At 36.6% G+C, this 22,247-nt stretch overlaps 1 protein-coding gene across 9 annotated transcripts in view; it reads right to left on the reverse strand.

Moving 5' to 3' along the window:
- Dcc (DCC netrin 1 receptor) overlaps window positions 1–22,247 on the reverse strand; it is a 1,103,888-nt gene that overhangs the window by 184,291 nt on the left and 897,350 nt on the right. For all 9 annotated transcript variants that reach the window (XM_008772087.4, XM_063277120.1, XM_063277119.1 and 6 more), the window contains 2 exons: window positions 13,966–14,107; window positions 4,165–4,275 (listed from right to left, as the gene is read on the reverse strand). In XM_008772087.4, coding sequence (XP_008770309.2) covers window positions 4,165–4,275; window positions 13,966–14,107 — 253 coding nt within the window. The remainder of the gene's footprint in view (window positions 1–4,164; window positions 4,276–13,965; window positions 14,108–22,247) is intronic.

The following is a 22,247-nucleotide window of genomic DNA, read 5'->3' on the forward strand; positions in this document are numbered from 1 at the left end:
AGGACTGCAAAAGTATTCTTTCACGGAAATGGAGGAAACAGCTTGGCAGTTGAAAGAAATTTGTAATTTTGCAGAGGACCCCACTTTGGTTCCCAACATCACACACACCTGTGCCTCAACTTCTAGGGCACCCGATGCCCTCTGATGGCCTCCCTAGGCACCAGGTATGTAGCACACACATGTATAACATGCATGCTGGCATACTCTCAAACACAGAAAATAAAACAACTAAACCTTCAAAAGGGTAACATTCACATAAATGAGTACACACTTTTCAGAACCAGTAATGGTTGCAGTAATTTACAAAAGGCAAGCTTTCAAATAATATTTGAGAGCTTTTCTGTTTAATCATACTTGACAAAACAGCCTTTCCCTAAAATACCCATTCCTGGCTCTACTCATTTTAATGAAATAGCTTCCAGTCAGTGCGCAGATTATCTATGCATCAGTAGAGCCATTCTTACCAATTCCTTGTTTGTGCTCCTCATGACTCAACACGCGAGAGCTTCTTAATTATATCTCCTAATACTCACATGAGGAGTAAAATAAGCCAAATAAATGTAAGGAGGAGTATTGCACGGAGAAGAGAGACCAACTTAAAGGTAGAGTGTGGAAAGCTCAGTAAGCATAAGCCCTTAATATGGCTCTGCTCATGAGAACGGCATTCGGATTAATGCCTATACCCAAGGTATGAGGTGGATTAGACAGAGAAGGCAGAAGTGTGAAAGAAAGCTTGTAATTGAGGAAAGGTTGTGTTCCGTCCAAGAAGAAGCTGCGATTTTCTACATTGGATCCACTTGAAATTTGATTCACTCGCAGTCAGGGAAGGAGCGTATAAGTCAAGTGCAGGGGCCTCTCCATTCTGGATATTTTATAGGACCTCTTGCACCTCTGCTCCATTTATTTTAACTCCTTCCAGTAAGAGATATGGCCCCTGGGTTGGGGTAAATGATGTGATCTCACTTCTTAGAGTTGTTAGCCTTGAATCACCGTAGCTCATAAATTTCCACCCACATCCACAGTTGTGGGGTCAGTGAAGACTTCACACTGAGCACGGGGTGTGGATTCACAGAAACAGACCTTGAGTGCAAGCTGTGGGATCCCAGCTGACCTCATCGATGTGCTTAATTTTAGGTTGTTATATTTCCTTGAACTAAAATGAATAATATCTACTCTGGTCATGCGGATGACAAAATTCATAAAGGAGAGCACAAAACTTGGAACATTATTCCTGATGTAAAAATAGAAAAATTAACTCTGCTAGCGACCTACAATTGCGTGAAATAAGAGAGAAGGTAGCGCTCATAATTGTAAGTTCAATTGCTCTAATATCTTTGCAAATGGAGCTCAAGTTTTAGTTCTTGAGTTTTCCTTCATGGAACATGGCTGTTGTCTGATATTCCCACATGGCTGCCCATCAGTATTTTATAGTCTGGACTACATCTTACCTAATCTGAGAGTTTATTTTTCCTATAAGAGGTAATATTCTGTAGCCCGTTATTTTTCCTCTACTTTTTTATTTTTCCTTTCTAGAAAATATTTTTATTAATTTAAATTATGTGTCTGTTTTTATGCGTGTGAGCGGCTGTGTGCTACTAAATGGATATACCATTTAATCCCAGAAGTGTTGGCTATGTTTGCCGCTGGAGTTATAGGTGAGTGGGTGTAACCCAATGTTGGCACTGCAGCTTAGAGCCTTTGTAAGAGCTGCATAGAGTCTAATGGTTCACCATCTTTTCAACCCTGTTTTTTTTTAAGTATTTATCACTAATCATGTCTTGCAGAAAAAAAATGTTCTCCTTTGAGAGCAGGGATTTTATTGTTTTGCCTGAATAAAAGAACTAATTTTAACACAAGCATACATATAAACTATTCCCAGACCTATTAATGAAATATGAACCCTGTGAAATTGGATTTTGTGACAATTGCATAAGACTTGTCAATATTTTATTCTAGTTATTTATGTGCAAACCCCAATTGTTGGCATAGTTCATGTTGATGTTCAAGCAAGTACATTTTAGTACTTCAGTGTAATTAGAGTACTTCTTTAAAAATTAATGACGCTTTTCAATATAAATAAATTCTGATTTAAGGAAATATGTTAATGTTTGAATTTTTCAAAATATTCAAAATCTGATCAAAATTTAGTGTTGCCAATTAGAACCTAGTTGTATACCAATTTAATAACATGTCTCAGTCTTGCTTTCTGCTGAAATTCAGTGCTGTACCATTATGCTGCCTGTATTCATGTTATCCCTGCATTTGTTCACTCTCTGCCCCTTACACTCAATTACTAATACCCACTTCATAGGAAATTATCATTAGTCTTCCACTACTAGGTATTTTGGTTGGTGTTGTTTCTGATACATGGCCTCTCCATCTGTCATCTACGCTAGCCTCAAACTCACTCTCTTCCTGAGTTAGCCTGCCAAAAGATGTATTTATACTCAGTCATCAAGATAACATGCTTCGAGTTTCTGTTTTAATGTAAAACTCTCCTCATTTATACATCTATAAATGTCGGCTTTTGCAATACTATAAAAATTCAACCGAATTTACTCTTCTAGGTCTTATGCCTAGGTCCTAGAGCCTTCTAGGTCTCTGTTATACTCTGAACATGAAGAAAAATTATGTCTTTCATCTATAGTATTCGATACTCAGAACAGCACACCAAGCTTGATGTGGAACATGGTTTTTTAAGCTACTCTTTCAATAGATATTTTAGGCTGTATTTGAAACAGTACCCAGAAGCTCTTTGTGTGTGTGTGTGTGTGTGTGTGTGTGTGTGTGTGTGTGTGTGCATGCGTGCGTGTACGTGTGTTTATGGGCGTGTGTGTACATTGCTTTTTGGCTGTTTTGCAAGATTTGCTTTAGTTCTTAGTGCCTTGTAGGAGGAATTGAGTCACAAGGGTAGGCCCTGGTTCTTCTTCCTGCCCCACTCTGCTTACTGGCTGCTGTTGTAATTTTACCAGTTCTTCTGCACTTTCTCAGACTATCGTTTCTATAAGGGAGTATAATGGTAAGAGAACAGGCCCTTCTTCCTTTACGTAGGTTCTTGCTTTCTCCATCTGTTGACTGTGACAGTCTCAAACTCACTCTCTTCCTTAGCCTGCCAAGGTCAAGGTAATGAAAGAAGGAAATTATCCAGTAGGTATAGTAGACACATGGCCATGAGTATCACCTTTGTGGAAAAATCATCTGCCCATTGTTTTTATGACACCACAATCATTTTCATTAAATCAAATCTGAACAATATGCAGAACAATGGCTTATTTTAGAAAGAAAAGATGGATAAGATAGGTTAGAGAATGAAAAAAATTTAAGGACCTAGGAAAAACTTTTGGTGTGTAATGGGAAAAGTAGAATAATAGTATTCCTGTTTTCTAAGTGAGGGGAAAAGAAAGGAGGAAAGAAAAGAGGTACATCAATTTTATCTTTTATTTTCCCTCAGATAATTCTATGTCCAAACTAAGAACTAAAACTTTTCCATGGCTCACTATTGTATGATAAAATTCCCCACACATAGCTGGAGTTTAATTTTAATTCAGTTCTGCTTAGTTATAGTTTTGAATGCCTAACACTAAGTATCCAGATTTTAGTCTCCTTTTCTCTCCTGACTTCATTACTTATTTACTTTTTATTTTAATCTACATTATAAGTGGCAGCTATGCATTTTATGACTTGAACTTTATATACACTCCTTTTACTCAGTTTTCTTAAGATTTTTATTGAGGCTATGATATTTTTACATCAAGAACAATTTCTCACCTGATTATTTTAATGATTTCCACTGGTATTCCATTTATTGTCATCAAATTTTATAGAAATTTAATATCTTCACTTACAAAGTATCCAGATCACTCACAATTAAGCACATAGGTTTTCTTTTGTACAACACATAGTGTCGAACATAAATGCTAATAAAAACAAGTAAAATATTCAAATTATGCAAAAATGCAACTTATGATGAGAACCATAATGAATGTGCACCCAGAGCCATTCGACTATTTTTAAGTATTATTGTGGACTGTTCAGGAATGGTACTTTGTACAGCTGTGTATCTCAAGATAAAGGTAAAACAAATATTTTACAAATGAAATGCATTAAATTTCTTAAAGGACTATGAAACTGAGGTAACTAGGAACTAGAAAACTGAGGTCTTACCGTCTAAGTCGTTCTCTGGGGTTTCTGCTGTGTACCAGTTAGAAGGTGGTCCAGTGCCATTGACAGTCATGGCTGACACTTGGAAACTGTACTGACTCCCCTTCTCCAATCCTATGAAAAAAATTCACCAGAAAAAAATTATGGAACAATAAGAATTTCCAGCTGGGTTTCTAAAGCTTTAGAAAAAATTAGGACAATAATTGTCATAATTTAAATATTGTGATTGTTTTGTTAAGTATTGTTATTTTCATTACGTGAGAAGAAATAGCATAGCAGGAACTGAAATTATATCTCATAAATTCTAAATTTCTGTGCATTTTTTTCAGTTTATAAAAATGTATCATTGAAAACAGCCTCAGGGTAAATGCAGAATATAAAATATGAATGATGAAGAAATAATCAAAAATAGAAAGAGTCATTTCCTCACTGTTCTGAGGAGCCCTGCCTATAAATCAAAAACAGTCAACTTAAAAATTTATGCTCCATCATTCATTCAAGGTCAGTGATTATGTTTGCAGGAGGCCAAGAAAGAAGAAACCAGAGCAAGTGAATTTTAGTAGAAAATAAACACACTTTCCCTTTTTAAATTCTTCTCTCATATATTACATCTGAACCAAAGTTTCCCCTCCCTCTGTTCTTCCTAGTCCCTTCCCCTACCTTTACTCTCTCCCAGATGTACTTCCCACCATATGCCTCCTCAGGGGAAAAAAAATAGAAAGAGCAGGCCTCCCAGACACATCAACCAAACAGGGTACAGCAAGCTACAACAAGAGCATGCTGATACCATTATATTAAGGCTGGACAGGACCAACCAATAGAAGGAAAACGGCTGCAGTAATAGTCAAATGAGTCAAAGGAAAACGCAATCCCACTGTTATGATCCCTTCAAGAACACCAAGTTACTCAGCCATAACATGTATGACTGAGACCTAGATCAGACTCCTCCAGGCTCTCTTTTCTTTACATGACCCATGAGTCCAAGTCAGTTGATTCTGTGGGCTGTGATTTTGTCGCCACCTTTTCAGTGTATCTTACCACAGATCGTCAAGTTAGAGAAAATGGTGATTAATCTCAATAACTATTTAAATGCATTATATTGTCCACAATACTGTCATTGAAGATTATTTTAGAAATAACAGAAATTATAACGAAATCGGATCCACAGATTATCATTTAATGAGTTTAAGATTTTGATGTAAAAACCTATTCTTTTCTCCAAGTATCAAATGAATTTAGTAAGTTGACACATTATTGTTAAACAGATAATTTCTGTTGCCCTGTTTTAACTGTTTGCTGAAAAACTCATGTTAAATTTTAATGGTCATATTTTGACAGTTGGAAAGATCATTAAGATGAAATTAAATCATGAAACATTTGCCATCATCCATGAATTATTTCCTGTGGCAAAAGGATTAGTTACATCAAGAATGAGTTCCTGATACAAAGGAAGAATTTGGCCCAATTTTCTTTCTGTAAATTTGCTTGCATTTCCATAATTCTGCATGGGATGACTCTCGCCATTTACTGGTTCTATGCTCCCAGTTTTCCAAACGACCCCTTCTTGTTTATTGATCACCCAGTTAATGCAATCGCACTGTAATGATAGAGATGCATAAAATGTACTATAGTGCTTGGCACATTGAAGATTTTCATATAATCAACCATTGACAAAGCCAATAACTCTGAATGAGCACAAAAATAAATGATGTAAATGGAATAGTAGATTAAAATACAACATTTGACACTATCATGGGTACAACAAAACCTTTAGGTGCATGAGACTTTTGTCATCCCTAAAGAAAGCTTAAAATCATTTCATTCTGCTACTCATTCATAAGCGTCAATGTTAATTGCTAAAGAAGAGGTATCACAGAGGTTCCCTAAAAATATTTAGGATGAGTCTGTGGAAGAGTCCAAAGGCTTCTAAGAATAAAATCATTCTGGAGAAAATGTTGCTTCTCTATCGTGAGTCAAATATTCTATCATTAAAACAGAGAATGCCTGACCAGTGTTATTCTTCAAACTTAGAGTCTTTAACCACTATAATGTCTCTCTTTGATTTCTAATTTTGTTCACCATACAGTGAAAGATGGTGTATCTTTTCAAGCAGCATGATTCCTCTCAAGTTATCCTTGTTAGAAAATTGCTATGCTGCTTCCAGTTTTGAGCCCATAAAACACCGATGCATCACTACCTTTACTCTATATTGGCCATGAAATAGGAGAACTCTCTTTAGTCCTGTGTCAAACAACCTTCCCAGAAGATCACTCAAAAACTCAAAACATCGCTTTCAAATTTAGTTCCTAAGGGTTCCTACAAGACCGAAGACGGACATCGGAATCCCTCGTTAGAACTATGACTTACTTTACTATTGCAGATGTATCATTATCATAGTAAGAAAAACGGAACACAACAAAAACACCTGTGTCACAAATACAGCTTTGTAACATGCATTTCTACCCTTCAATTATACTGCACAAAAAGAAAGCATGAAAGCATTTCCAATTTTTCTCACATCCAAATCAATACATCTATATATGTCCCAGGCATTTCAAATATGGGGTCAAATCCTGCACAGTTGACAACACTGTGGACTTATATTGAAAAATCAATGACTCTGCTTACTAACTATAAGAATATCAGTTCCCAGACATGTTTGGGGGAAAGCCTAAACCACAGCAAATCTTTACGTGTGCAACACTTGCTGGCTCCTTAAGGCTTTTGAAAACATGGTCAGGTTGTCGAGAAAAGTAACAGGTGTTCCTGACTATGAGCCCTGGGGCATGGAAGAGAAAGGGAAAAGCTCTTTCAAATATGCTTTACTGATGGTTTCTGTTGCTTCAGTTCAAACCAAAAAGGAAGTATGCATGACATTTTTGAGGTTAATAGCGGGTGCAGTTACGAACCTTTTAGATTGTATTCTGTTTAAATTCCCAAAAGCGTTTTTTACTTAGTTTTGCCACAAAGATGTAATGGTGGGAATAAAAGCTACATTTTGAATTCAGATTCTTTCAAACCTTTAAAGAGGCAAATTGTTACAAACCATTCTGAATAATAAGCTATTTAATTCATATCCTGTCTTTCCATTGGGTAGTGGGGTAATAAGCTGGAGTAGTGAGGGGTTTACTCCATGCTGATTACATGTACTCATTACCCTACCCAGTTGCGAGAAATAAAAAAATGTAGAGATGAATTATTTATCTTTGACTACATTTTTTTTTTGGAGCATGCAATTTGGAATGATTGTGCTTGAGGGAAAAATAACACAGATTTGTAATGGTCTGAATAGTGTCTTCCCCAAATTTGTATATAGCAGGAATATCAGCATTCAACCAGACTTGTGAATATATCTTTTGGATGTAATGAAATCATTCTGTATTTAAGTGAGTACAATACAACTGAACAATGTTTTAATCTTTAACGTGTGAATTGTTATGTTTTTATTCCACATGACTTTCAATAGGTATGACTGGTTTTTAAAAAGTCTATTAGCTAAAGTTATTTATAATTTTAAAAACTATTTGCTATGAAATTAATACTCTAAGGAACATTATTTTTGTTTGGAAGCATTGCAGAAATGGAATTATACATTAAAATATGTCCTAAAATTTGGAAAACTGTGTCTGTATTGTATCTCTGTTGGAAAAAAATAAACTCAAAATAATACATTTGTGCTTATGTACATGTGCATATAATACATATACATAGTGTTTTCCATGACATTTGGGGACATTATGCAGAGGATGGAAGTCTGTGTTACCTGTGTACTTCCTGATCGTATTGCACTTACTTTTATCACTGTCACTACAACCAAAGAAAATAATCACTAATTTAATGTCTGTTTCTTCATTTGTAAAACGAGATTGAACATTTCATCATGTTTATTGACTCTTTAGAGTGTTTCGAGTTGAATTTCCAGTCCTTAGTGTCTCTATTCTATGCCATCCATATTTTATAAACAGTTTATTTCATATTTTTAATGTGTTATGAGCCAAAAAATAAAATCCATCGACAAGAAAGTGTCAAGGACCCAACCTTCTGTAGTCTATAAAAAGGCAAAATGAAACATCTCCATGCTTCTTTATGTCTAATAGTAAATCTTAGACATGTTAAAATATTTTCAAGGTCTTTCAAAACTGTGATTTTTCTCAAAGTAACCACATGTCATTGTATAACACACAAGCTCTATTGAGCACATAGGTCTTCCTTTAACATCACTTATTCTTATTCTTCATGTTTCTCCTTTATGGTTGAGGGAAATATATCATAGGCTTGGCTTTTTAAAATCTTTGTAAATAGTGCATTGGATGGTATAACTAGACTTTAAACTCAACAATACGCATATAGGATTTTGCCTAGTTTTTAAAATAGACAGTATTATATTCCATAATTGAGCTTGGAAACATTGTCACAATTACCATAAGAGTGTATGGATGATATTTCCATAGGAACAAACTATGTTATTCTGAAATCGAAGATTATTGGCTAAGGAAGAGACAGTGTGTGTGTGTGTGTGTGTGTGTGTGTGTGTGCGTGTGTGTGTGTTTGTGTGTTATGATTTTAAATAACATTTGCTGAATAACTGAAACAGAGGAAAAATACATAGGTAATGTCCCCATTGGCAGTGATAGTTTATTCCCTAGACATAGGTAGGCTCAAATGGAAAATCAATAATTTCACTTACCTACTACAAAATTCTGTGTTAGTTTGCCCATAATCACACAATCACATGCTGTGCTACCACAATGACTTATCATTGTCAGCGCTACTTGACTTAGAACCACACAGGAGTTGCTCTGAGATCTTTGCAGCACTTCCAGAAAAGAGGTGCAAAGAGAAGTCCCAGATTCAGGCAGTACCATGCCACCAGTTGGAATCTCAGACTGAGAGATCTGAACACTAGCATCTGTCTGTCTCAGCTCCCTGACTGTAGAAACACTGCAACCATTACCTCATTTCCCTGCTACCATAATTTCCCATTCCTGATGAACTCCACCTTGAAAGTGTGAGTGAAAATCAGCTCTTTTTACCTTATATTACTTTTGTCAAGTATTATGAGACAGCACTGTGAAAATTAACTAGTACAGGAAAACGGTCTCTATTTGTTGGCAGACAAGGTGGTAAAACTGATCACATGGCATATGGGCATCTGGAATTGGTTTGTGGGACAGACGTAGAAATCTTAGAGTTGAAGAGTAGAGAGCCTTTGAATATTATAGGCCAAGCAATTCTGGGCTGTGCAAATATCCTATTCTTCAATAGGAATGCCCTGCCAGTAGAGAAGCTGACGTCTGTTCTTGTGAAATTTCTGAGGGAAACAAAGACTCTACCAGGAGCTGGATTAGATGCCATTCATGTTATGTTATGCTCCAAATATGACTGCTCTCTGCCCATTTCCTGAGAAACCAATGAGGCCAAACTTAAAGATAATGAAATAAATAGTTTATTATGTCATTTATGCTGTGTCTTGGTCAGACAGACAGACAGACACACACACACAGAGAGAGAGAGAGAGAGAGAGAGAGAGAGAGAGAGAGAGAGAAAACCAGACAGATGCAGAAGACACAGAGAAATAGAGACAGTGACAATATAAATATGTATTTTCATGAGTAAAATTTTATGAACAAATTTAAAGTCGCAGTCAAGCCTGGTTGGAAACAGAAGCTGTAATTGTAAAAGCGATGATGCCACCAAGGAGAAACCTGCTATTGTGCACTTGGAAAGCCATAAAGGTAACCTGAAGGCAACTCATCGGGGGTTCCAAGTTGTAAAACTGCAAGTTCAATAGAAAAGAGAGCATGAACTGGGTATTGTGCTAATGGGTTTCCTTGATCAAAACACACACCACAGGGAGTTCAGTTACCAAAGTACACAGCTACCACCTACATCGGTGGCAGATGGCATTCAGAAGAGATCTGTAGCTAGAAGCAGGCAGTGCTCTCTATGTACTGCTGGTTTTCCAGGTGTGCAAAATGAAAGAAAGAGTAAGTATATCACGGCGGTTAGAACCAAGGTCCCAGAAAAGTCCTGAGACAACCTGTGGCAGGCAGATTTTGTGGGGGGGAAATCTTGGGCTGTGAGTGCAATCCCATTGCAATAAGCTGTGGAGGGGAAAATCAATGCTATTGAGAGGTGGGATGTTGCTCATGCCAGAGACATAAATGGTGCAGAAAGATGAGGTAAGGAATAGAACAGGCGAAAGAGGAGCAGCCAGGTTTGCAGCTTGTAGAGGAGTTGGATGTGTGGGGCTACCCAAGCATGATGGAGACTAATGATGTCTTTAGGAATTCAAGATGGTGGCCATGGAGCTTAAGAATTTTAGTGTGCGGCTACCCAAGCATGATGGAGACTAATGATGTCTTTAGGAATTCAAGATGGTGGCCATGGAGCTTAAGAATTTGGTGGTTGCCTTTCTCTGCTTGATCTTGCTTTAAGTTGATCTTTTATATTTATGTGACAAGAATTCTGTTTTATAATAGAAACACTTATTCTTTATAATTATGTAGAAGTATATTATTTATTAAAATATGAATACATTTTATTGAGTGTTTACTCATGTTTCCTTGAAATACAATAAATAATTTCATTTTTCCATATTATGTGTTTAAAAATTTCAGTGGTCAAATAGAAACATGATAGTACTAACACACACAAACACACACACACACACACAGAGAGAGAGAGAGAGAGAGAGAGAGAGAGAGAGAGAGAGAGAGAGAATCCTATGTATTGTATAGATGCATCACCTGTTGATTAAAAATTAAACAGTTACTATGGCCTATAGTAAAGGGTGAAATAGAAAGTGGGATATCCAGGAGGAGAGAAAAATCTGAGATTGATCCAGGTGAGAGATTTGCCTAGGAAAATGAGACAAGACAGACATATAGTATATGAACACAGGTAATCAGTCACATGGATAAATGTAGATTAAAATAAATGGAATACTTTAAGTTATGATCTAATAAGATAAAGTCTCACTACACGGCCAAAGTATTTGGAAATATATTTTGGGTCTGAGATTTAGTTTTGAGAGCATGGGATTGGGAGTAAGAACCATGCATGACTGAGAGAGAGAGAGAGAGAGAGAGAGAGAGAGAGACAGAGACAGAGACAGAGACAGAGACAGAGACAGAGACAGAGAGACTATGACAGAAACAGATAGACAGACAGAAAGACAAAGAAATGGACCTCATTGCATCATTTTCTTTTTTATTTGCAATAATAGGACACAAAACAAAAATTTTTGACTCATTATTTTATTGCACACAATATTCTAAAGGATAAAGTACTTGATATATACAAAACCAGTAAAGAAGGTGTATGTATGTATGTATATATATATATATATATATATATATATATATATGGTAGTGAAGTTTTAACTCCATGATAATAGTTTGTTAATTATTATCCACATGGATAAGCTTTGTGTCTTAAAAAGAGACTTTGAAATAATGTTAGTATCATGAAAATTTTGAGGATTCCACAAAGGAACAAAATTTGTTTTCCATTATGAGAAGTTTATAAATTATTTATAAATTTATAAGACCAAGTGTGGGAAATTACAGCTTTAAAATGATGTACTTCTGTGTTATGTGGCAAGGGATGGATACCGTGTGTGTTCATCGGGGTATTTGTGTATGTACAGCTGTGCATGGTGTATTTGTATATGTTTGGACCAGAGGTTCACGTCAGGTATCTTCCTCTAATGATCTTTAATTTTATTTTACTCTTCTCTTTCTCTTCTTTTTGAGAAAGAATTTCTCATGGAAACTAGAACTCATCAATTTGATTTGATTATGCTGGCTGGCTAGATACTGAACTCCAGATATTTGATTGACCCTGTTCACCCTTCCATGCCCTCGTGCTGGGGTTACAGTGGTGATGATTCCACACCAAGCCTGATGCTTTTTATATGAGAGCTGCTTGTCCAATCTTGGATTATTGGACTTGTATACCCAGCACTTAAATTACTGAGCCAGGAGTTGGCTTTCGATAATTAAGCTTCTTTGCATGTTAACTTGGCTGGCATTGGAATCATTCAGAAGACAAACCTTTGGGACTGACTTTGAATGAATTGCCAGGCAGGAAGGCAGTCCTACCATGAGTGTAAGTGATTGCTTTACAGGGTCTAGAACCCCAGATTAGAAAATCAGAAAATCAGAATAATACCAGTACAGAGTTCTTTCTGTCCTTCCGATTGCAGGCACATGTGAGCCTCACATTCCTCTATACCATGCCTTCATGATAGGAGGAACTTCACTCTCAAAATGAACCAAAAGAAGTCTTAAGTCATTTTTGTCAAGCATTCTGTCACAGCATTGAGAAAACTAATCAAGACGAGTGTCATCTCTAGTTTGCTCAGCATCTACTCTGAATCACTCTGGTGAACCATTATACTATACTTCATTGTCAAGGCCATAGACATGTCTCGAGCTGGTCCTAGACCTATAAAACTCTGAGCCTTGCTACCACCATCATATAAAGTGGTGATAAACAAAGGCACAGCTCCTATTAGCACACACCAACAGCTTTGGTTTGTGGGGACTTGCCTTGAACTGTAACATATGGTCAGCCACTTGCCCACTGACAGACAAAGGAAGCTGTGAATGTAGTCACTTCGTATGACTTCCAAGAGTCATACTATGAAGTGTTATGAGCTTTGCATTTATTGCAAAGTCATGACCACCCACCAACTCAATAATGCATCACTATTTTTTTTAAAAGAAAACATCTCCATGACCCTTTCTTCCCAAGTTCACTCCTTCTTGACCTCCTGAGCATGAATCTTCACTGAGATAAGTTTAGAAGCAACCCCATAGGAAGAACAAAAATATCAACCAAACAGAGCCTACAGAGTTCCCAGGGACTAAGCCACCATTCAAAGAGTACACATGGAGGGACCCATGGTGCCAGCTGCATATGCAGCAGAGGATGGCCTATTGGACATCAGTGGGAGATCACCCACCCTTGGTCATGGAATGGCTTGATGTCCCAGTATAGGGAAATGCCTGGGCGGGGAGATAAGAGTGGGTGGGTGGGGGGAGCACCATCATAGAGAAGCGGGGGGGGGGCAATGGGTGAACAGGTTGGCAGAGGGGAAACTGGGAATGGGGATAACATTTGAATTGTAAATAAAGAAATTATCCAATAATAAAAAAAAGAATTTCCTTAGTCTTCTCACTAGAAACTTAGATGAATATACAGTAAGGTTACAAAACTATAATACCTTATTTTCTCGTGTTATCAAATCAGAAAATTATTTTCATGAAATTCGATCCAGTTTTGTGACTATTAATGAATATTAATTAGTGAATGTTAACCTCCTATGAATCCCACCAATATTTCTACAAAAGTAGATTTATACACTTATAGAAAGCACAGCGTTCTCCCTTTTTACTCCCCCTTCTTGTTAATATCCACTTTATCTAGACATTTGTGGGGAGGAGGGGTATGATGGAGAGGAACGTGTAGAACCCTTTCATTAGAAGCCTTTTAAAAGTTGTTAACTAAAATCTTAAAAGTTATCAGGCAGAAAGAGTTTCTGAATCAGTACTTCTGAGAAGTAACAAAGGTAAAAATTCTGCGATACACTTAAGATGTTGATACAGAGGGAAATGGATAGTGGAAGCATTACAGGGCATATAAAGTTAAAAATATAAAGGTTATTCTTGTTCAGGCCAATAAATGTCAGCTGCCAGGAAAAAAAAAGTCGATGTTCCTTTGAAGTGAGAGTATATTTTATTCCTAAAGCATTTAATTCATCAAAAGCTTGCCAGACTGCACTGTGTGAACACTGACCTGTGAAGAGGTACCAGAGGTTATTGGGTTCCAGTGTTTCCATCTCACCCCTGCGGGTAGTCTTTCTGTGTCGAATTTTATAGCCAGTAATAAATCCATTTTGTGTTCCCGATGGAGGAGGGAGCCAGCTTACTTTGATACTCTGTAAAATAAGATAAGATAAAATAAAATAAATGTAAATGAAGACTTCGAAGAAAGAAAGACAACTGAGTAGGGTTAGAGAAGTAACCCAAACCCAGGTATGAATAAAACAGAGAAATGATTATGAGAAGGCATGGCCTCCAAGTGAAATCCTTCCCTGCAGTCTGACAGCAACATATCCATTTTATTTAATACTGATGCATACAAATTATGTGACTGATTATATCATGTCTCCCTTGCAATCACCATTAAAATGATGATTTTAAATAGTAAAATCCACTGAAATATCAGATACCATAACTAGGAGATTTCAGATGAGTGACATCAACAGGTTGGTATACTTAAGAAAAAGGAGAAAGCTAGACCCATGAACTAAAACAAAATATATTAATAAAAACCAAGCTAATTTCCATTTAAAAATCATCCAATTCTGGGACCATTTTGTTTCCTATCCAACTTGAGCATGGTACTAAGGCATGCTTCTGGAAAGAGAGCTGACTTGGAAAGGTGAGATAGGATTTAAACTGTAGCCTCTTACATTTAGCAAGCTAGTCCACTAACCCTCACTGCTTGGAGTAGGGTGAGTTCAATGCTCAGAGTTGTTGAACACAAAGGCCAGAGATTCAGATTAGAGGCACGCCAGTGAGCAGGCATGTGGGAAGGGGTTATCAGGTCAAAGATGTGAGGCATCCACATTTTCTTCTCTCATCCAGTACACAGGGGAACTTAAGTTAGCCAGGGGGCAATATCAAATAACCCTTCATGACAGAAAATTAAGAACTTTGAACTAGACAAAAAGAACCCAGCCTGAGTCCCCAACAGTGAATCCATAACTTAACAAGTCCCACCAGGACCCAGCGTGTGCCCTTTGCAAGTGAGAGTTGTAGAATAATACCAGTAATTTCACATGACCAGATATCATCAGAGTCTTTGACATGCATTGAGACGAAATGAAAGAAGCACACAATAAAGTGCCCAGAGAGAAACAATAATAATACACAAAAGAGCCCTGAAAATATAATAATTATATGCCAAAAATCTAGGAAAAAATGCTCGACGCTGAGAATAATGAAAACACATGTAGTCTGAGAGAGTAAATAAGCCTGAAAAATATGGGAGTAAAATTGAAAAAAAATCTGTAGATACAGTGGGAGAGAAATGAAAATATATATTTCAAAATTAAGAAGGGAAAAAGACTGTGGTGAGTTGTAGAGAAAGGTTAAGACACTAATATCTAGCTCATAACCTCTAACATGGTAAACTGAGAAAATGGAAAAGCAGCAAAGTATGAGGCGAAAGAGCTTAAAAGAGATCACAAAGTATTTCACAGATCAAATGTAAAACGATCACATTAATATAGTAGTTCTATTGCGTCTTCGTGAGATGTAGCTGGGTATAAAATTGGAAAAAATCAACACTATAGAACATAAAGAATCAAACAAGGCAGGAGATTCCTTAAAATTGTCATCATTGAAATTAAAAACCCAGAGGATTAAGGAAAGTAAAGAATGGAAAGTTAAAAGTAATTATCGTGGTTTTAGGAATAGATTATGAGTGTGGATGGCTTCAAGTTAACCAAGGATTTTAAAAAAGAAAAGTAAACAGGCAGTTAAAACTCTCAAAATATAACAGTTGTCGTCATTATGGAAGATGAGAGGGGAGGGATTCAGTGTAAGGGTTCAGGGAAGAAAGCTTCATGTCTTACCCTGCTGAGTGCTTTTTCTACCTCCACCCCTCTCTCTTTGCCTTCTGAATACTTTAGGAATCAGCTTTCTCTGGTTTACTCTGTATCTCATGGCCTGAACAAATTCTATAGCAGATGGACTATAGGAAGTAGGACACTAGAGCTAGTGTCCAGGCAGGCTGCCCAGCCAATGTCTGCTCTCTCAGCCTACTGGGCTCTCCCAAAGACACCACTTACTTCCTCATCCTATGAAACTGCCTAAGGGCCCTCCTGGATTCTCCCTTGTGTGAAGGGAGCCTGCAAACTTTAACCTCCTGCCTGGCTCATCTTAGAGTAGCATGGTTCTTATAACTACCGTGTGCTTATACTTTCATAAAGTTTGTGTGTCTACAAAAAGAAAATACTAATTTGATATGGTTTGATTGGTTAAGTCACCACATAAAAAAGAGTATATACTGAATAATTGCATTTTGATGAAATCCGAGAATAGGAAAAACTTAGGTTATAATAATAAAACACAGAACAATTGCAGAGGCAGTGATCTTTTGGGCGTGATTACAAATGAGTAGACTCTAACTTTCGCTGCTGCTGAAGATTTCCTAAACTCCCATTTCATGCTTGTTACATGAACGAAAGCAAAAATTGGATCTTTCCATGGCTTATTGAACTTTGCCATATGATCATTGGTGATATTTAACCTTTCAAAGATAATAAACATGGGGTATTTTGACAGAATTTATATTCATTTTTAAAGATAATCATTGAAAAATGTTCTTTGAAGGTAGTAGAATAAATTATCAGCTTTTAGAAAGAAGCCAGAGCATATGTCAAGGGATAGACTCTTGAGTCTGGATCACAAGGCAGGGCTTTCACCTCCTTCGGTGTTGGGACACAATGGCCAATGCAGGACATCACTACTAAGGAAAGCCTCATCCATGACCATCATCTCACTAAACAGCTGCTGCTCTAAAATAATTGAATATTTTATACGAGGAGATAGAGTCCTCGTATAAGTATCTGAACAATAATAAAGTGTGGCAAACAGATTTTCAATATTAACCACATTTACTTTCTATTAAAACCTCATGAAATCCCAATTCTGAACACTGAAGCATTGCTCCTACAGAAAATAGTAATTTGGATTTCTTCCAGGCTATTGTTACAAAATGCACGTCATATTTGTCCATAAGATGGTCTTCCTGTGGTTTTCTTTTAAAATCCTTTATTTAATATTACTGGTTAAAATTGATTTTTAATACCCAACACAGCTTGCTTAATTCCTATTCTGCACAAGGCACATCACTGTTGTCCTGTATTTAGTGACATTGAACAAACAGATGCCAGCACTACATTTAAGAGACAGTAAAACCTATAAAGTTACTAATAAAAACAGATAATGAAAATAAAAGGCCAATTAAAAAATTACATTCCTTTCCAATGTGAAATTTGAAAGGAGAAGGCAGGATAAAGGCCTACAAAATTTTCACTGTCCTACCCAAGACCACAGAAGGACCTTTAGTTTTAAAATTGTGGTACTTTAGTGATTATTCATTTTACAGACTGTATAAATTGCAAGGATCAACAACAGCTTTGCAAGTATATAATTTATAGTTGAAATATGTAAAACATTCACACAAATTTTAAATATAATCATATATTATATAAACTATTCCTTGTATCACTTGATTATCTTATATAACATGTTAAATTTTCTTTAGGAGAACATGGAATTACTGAGGTTATTGCCTCCACAATTATACTAGTATGACAGGTAGACCCTAGTATTTTTGGTATTTATTAATATCTTATTTAATCTATGATAGACATGATAATTTTATATATTCTACAAGAGGAATGAATTTATAGTAGTCCTGATAATTTCGTGAGTTGCAATTTACTATTTTGTCTTTTTTCTGTCATGTAAACTACAATGTAATGTGGTGAAATAATTTAAAATCATATTCCTATAGTTGATGGGACAATCTTGAAGCTGAAATACTGTGATTCCAATACTGGTGTTTCATTACAATTTAATATTGCCTCTCAAAGGAAGCTCACAACATTAAGAATGTTATTCGTTTACTTATTACTCCTTCACAATATATACATCGGATTAAGGGAAAATTCAAATTGTGGTCTACCAGGTGTAACAGAAGAAAGAGATATTAACTATGAAAGGCAGAATGCCAAGAACTAAAGAGGATTTTCTTAGAGGTACAAGACGCAAAGATTGACTATGTTTTATATGGTCAAGAACACATTACTCAAAGTTCATCATTCAAATTTGAGCAGAACTTTATGGAGAAGGTAGAAAAGACATTTGAAGATGGGAAATAATAATAATGCCAAAGATAAGGAAGTAATAATAAGATCAAAATATCATAACATCATAAAGCAACTTCAGGTCATGGAATATCTGATAGCCAGAGGACCTGGTATTTATTGGGTGGTAAAATGCAGAAGACATGCTTTTCTGAAGCACTAAGGATGTCTCAGATAGTGGTAGAGACACAAACTTGGATCAGCCTGCAAACTAATATAATGCCACAGTGTTTTCCCAGCCATCTTCTTGTCACCAATTGCCTGCCCCCAACACACACACACACACACACACACACACATATACATATATATATATGTATATATATATATATATATATGAATATGGTCTTTGCTAAAAGTGTTTTAGAAAGTAGCAAAAAAAAAAAAAACCCTAGAATTAAAAAACCCTGGAGATTCATATTTACGGCTGCCTAAAATTTTTGGCTTTCAACATTTCCCACACTTCTAACAATGACTACCCTGTGGAGTCTACTGAGTTATAGACATCAACTAATGTTTACCCAGACGTTACTATGTGGCAACACTGGAAGATTTTTTAACCACTGAGTTCATTGTTCTCTTTTTATACTTACAGAATAATTGGTCTGTTCTTTGGCAATATAATTCCCCAAATCTCCTACTAAGATGACTTAAAAAAAAAGAGGACTGTGAATATGTCTCAGTGGAAAAATATTTTCCTTGCAAACCTAACGATCTGATTTGGATCCCTACCCCCCATACAAACCATGAGTAAACCTGACAGTCCATGTTAATTCCAACTCATGAAAGTTGGAAAAGAAAATTGGAACATGGGCAACTCCATAGTGAGTTGGGAGTGAATATGGTGTTAAAGGGTTAAGTTTATTAATTTGTATTAAAATGATCTCCTTGACTGCATTCCAAACTTTGTGGGACAGTCTTGTCTAAACCAGGGACATGGATTTTTCTGTTTCGCGGGTGCCATTTGTTAACGGCTTACTTGCCTTTACATCCATACACATGGGAACGGTGCATAAGGAAACAAGGAAAGTAACTGATAAGCCCACCAACCCAAGTTTTCTCAGAAGCTCATGTCATAAGACTCTATTCTTTTTCAAACTTACAACTTCTTAAATCCACATCTCTCAGTAAATTGATGCTTCTGCTCTCTAGCCAGATGTTTAGATGAGAACTGGCTGATTTGGAGCCCTGAGATTATCTCTCAGAAAATATCCAACCATCTTACTGTGGTAGTAGCTGACAAGCTTTTCTGTAGAAAGGGCTGGGAAGCGCCATTTGAAAAGAACCCAGAATGATCTTGCTGGAATTATGTATGGATCTAGGAGTTCTAGGGTTAATTTGAAATCCACTCTAGACTGTCCACTTCCTCTCTGTACTTATAGTGTCTTGTGTCTCATAAGAAATGGCTTGGATAAAGAGATAAACTCTGCCTTCATTTGCTCATATATACTTCTTTTTTGCTCTGTTTTTTATTTTGTTGGATATTTTATTTACATTTCAAATGTTATCCCCTTCCCTGGTTTCCCCTCCAGAAACCCCCTATCCCATTCCCCCTCCCCCTGTTTCTATGAGGGGGCTCCTCCCCCCAACCACATGCACTTCTGAGGAAGACAGCCTGGAATCACTTTGAAAGTGCACACATCCTTGTTACCACCCACAAGCATCCTTAGTTAAGATCACCTTGTACTTCCCTCATCCAGACTTTGATTTGCATATTGCACAGAGAGTTTTCCTAGTTAACAAGGCTCACATGCAAGAGAGTCGCACTGCCCACAAACTGCCCTTCTTTGTCAGAGAGTGATTCTAAAAGTGGAATGTTTTGAAAAGGAAAAAAGAAACAAGATAAATCATAGTAAGAATATGAATTTTAGGGCGATTTTTGCTCTTGTATTTTTTTTTGTATTTTTTGTTTTTTGTTGTTTGATTTTGACAAATTATCTAGCATTTTTTTCCTCTTCACATTGACAGAAGAACCAAGAGAGTTGAACCAGCACGAAACGCATTAGGAACTACTCTTCTGCCATACACATTTTTCCGACCATCTCGCTCTCATGGAAGACTATCTTTATTTTTATTTTAGCAAATGGAAACATCACGCACAGGTCCGAGAAGGCATAGAGCAAGGAGAAAACCAGAATAATATAGAAAATATGAATCTGCTCAATAAATGTCTTTAGAAACTCATTTAAAACAATTTGACTATTTTTCCATATTTCAGTAGTAAAAGGAAAAATAATAATTTAAAAGCATATGTGTCAGATATAAGCAACTGAGTAGATTATAATAATTCACTGGGGTAAAAATTGTCAGATAAACAGCCCACTTAAAGAGTTCCCAGAATCTGTAGCAATCAGAGAAATGCAAACTAACTCTATGTGGAGATCGCATCTTAGCCCAGTCAAAATGGTTCACGATCAAGGACACAACTGACAACCAACCCTGACAAGAGTGTGTGTGGAGAGGAGCTGTCATTCGCCATTGGGCATATGATAGACTTCTGCTGTCATTCTGGAGATAAGCGTGTAAGGTTGCAAAAAGATAAATGTAGGTCTACCATATTAGTCAGCTATACTGGACTCCACACCCCACTCCACAGGCACCTGGGGAGCTGTGTCCATTGCTGCTGTCCTCACAATCTCTAGGGAATGCAAGCAATCCAGATGTCTTTCAACTGAGGATTGCATAATAAAAAAGTGTATTAGGCAGATACAATAGAATTCTATTTAGCTGTAAATAAAAATATGTTTTGTTTTGTTTTGTTTTTTTTTGCAGGAAAAAAAATTTTCAGAGAAATGGTAGTGGAACACATTTTACTGACTGAGATCACACAGAATCAGGCAGACAAACTGCGTGTTCTCTAATTTGGGGCTTCTACCTCTGAGTCTATTGATGTTAGGACATAACCTAAAATAATGCAGGACACAAAGACACTGGAAAGTGCCATGGTGGCAACATCTAGAGAGTGGTGATTTTGGGACATACGTGAGCTGAAAAGGACAATGGGAATTGTGACAAGGGAGAGATAGGCTGAAGCAGAGAGAGTGGTAGATGTTAGGAACTATACTTAGAGTATTTTTAAAAACATCGGTAAATAATAAATACACACACATTTTACTTGACTACTGCTCAGAATATTACATCATTATTGGCAACACACTGTTAAGGTGTTATTCACACAACCCACAAGATATAAAGCATGGGCGAATTGAGCAATAACGGAACTGGAACCCTTCTCCCATAGGACAACCTCTCACAATACCTGAAGATGCTGTGTAAGTCACCAAGGGAGAGAAGCAATCCACAGCCCTACATATCCTGTTGTAAAACCTGTGAACCATGACTGACTAGTCCAACAATATAGCTTCAGTGGCTTAATCTTGGTGTTATATCTTTGGGTAACATCTGTCTAATTTGATTTAAAGCTCATTCTGTGTGAGGGAATCAATGGCTAGTGCTGTAGAAATAGCCAAATACTTGCAGCTAGGGAGGGATATAATTTCTAATCATACAAATATAATACATACCCTAAATACTTATCATTACACTCATAGACAAGTGTCTCTCTTACCTGTGGTAAACTAGTATCTTTTTACAGTAGATGAAAACTATTATAGAAATCTATTAAGTCAAAATATAGAGAACAGCTAAGGGCAATTTCCTAACTTTTCAATTAGAATAAATAGTATCAATGATAAAAGCATAATGAAGACTGTCATATTTTCTTTTCTGATGTTGTACTAATGGCAACTTAAGAAGGAATGGACTCATTTCAGCTCAAAGTTATGGTTTTTCATTGCTGCTTAAGGCACAGCAGCAATAGACTGAGGCAGTTAAGAAAGAAAAAGCAAACGTAGTGTTCAGCTTACAATCTCATTTTGTACAGCTCAAGGTCTCCCTCTGAGGGAACAGCCCCGCCAACAGCTAAGATGGGTCTACCTAAAATAGTTATGACAATTCTTCATAGACATCCCCAGTGGTTGTTCTTAATCTAGAAAACCTTTCACTGTATTCCTGGGAGTTGGCAGTAAGTCTAATGGTCACATATGACATAGAGATGCATGAAAATAGCATTTAGTATTTAAATTTTAGATTTTATGTTAGCATTTATTACATCTTCCTTAGATTTTGTAAGTAT

This window comes from Rattus norvegicus, chromosome 18 (genome assembly GCF_036323735.1).
Source record: "Rattus norvegicus strain BN/NHsdMcwi chromosome 18, GRCr8, whole genome shotgun sequence".
Classification (NCBI taxonomy): domain Eukaryota; kingdom Metazoa; phylum Chordata; class Mammalia; order Rodentia; family Muridae; genus Rattus; species Rattus norvegicus.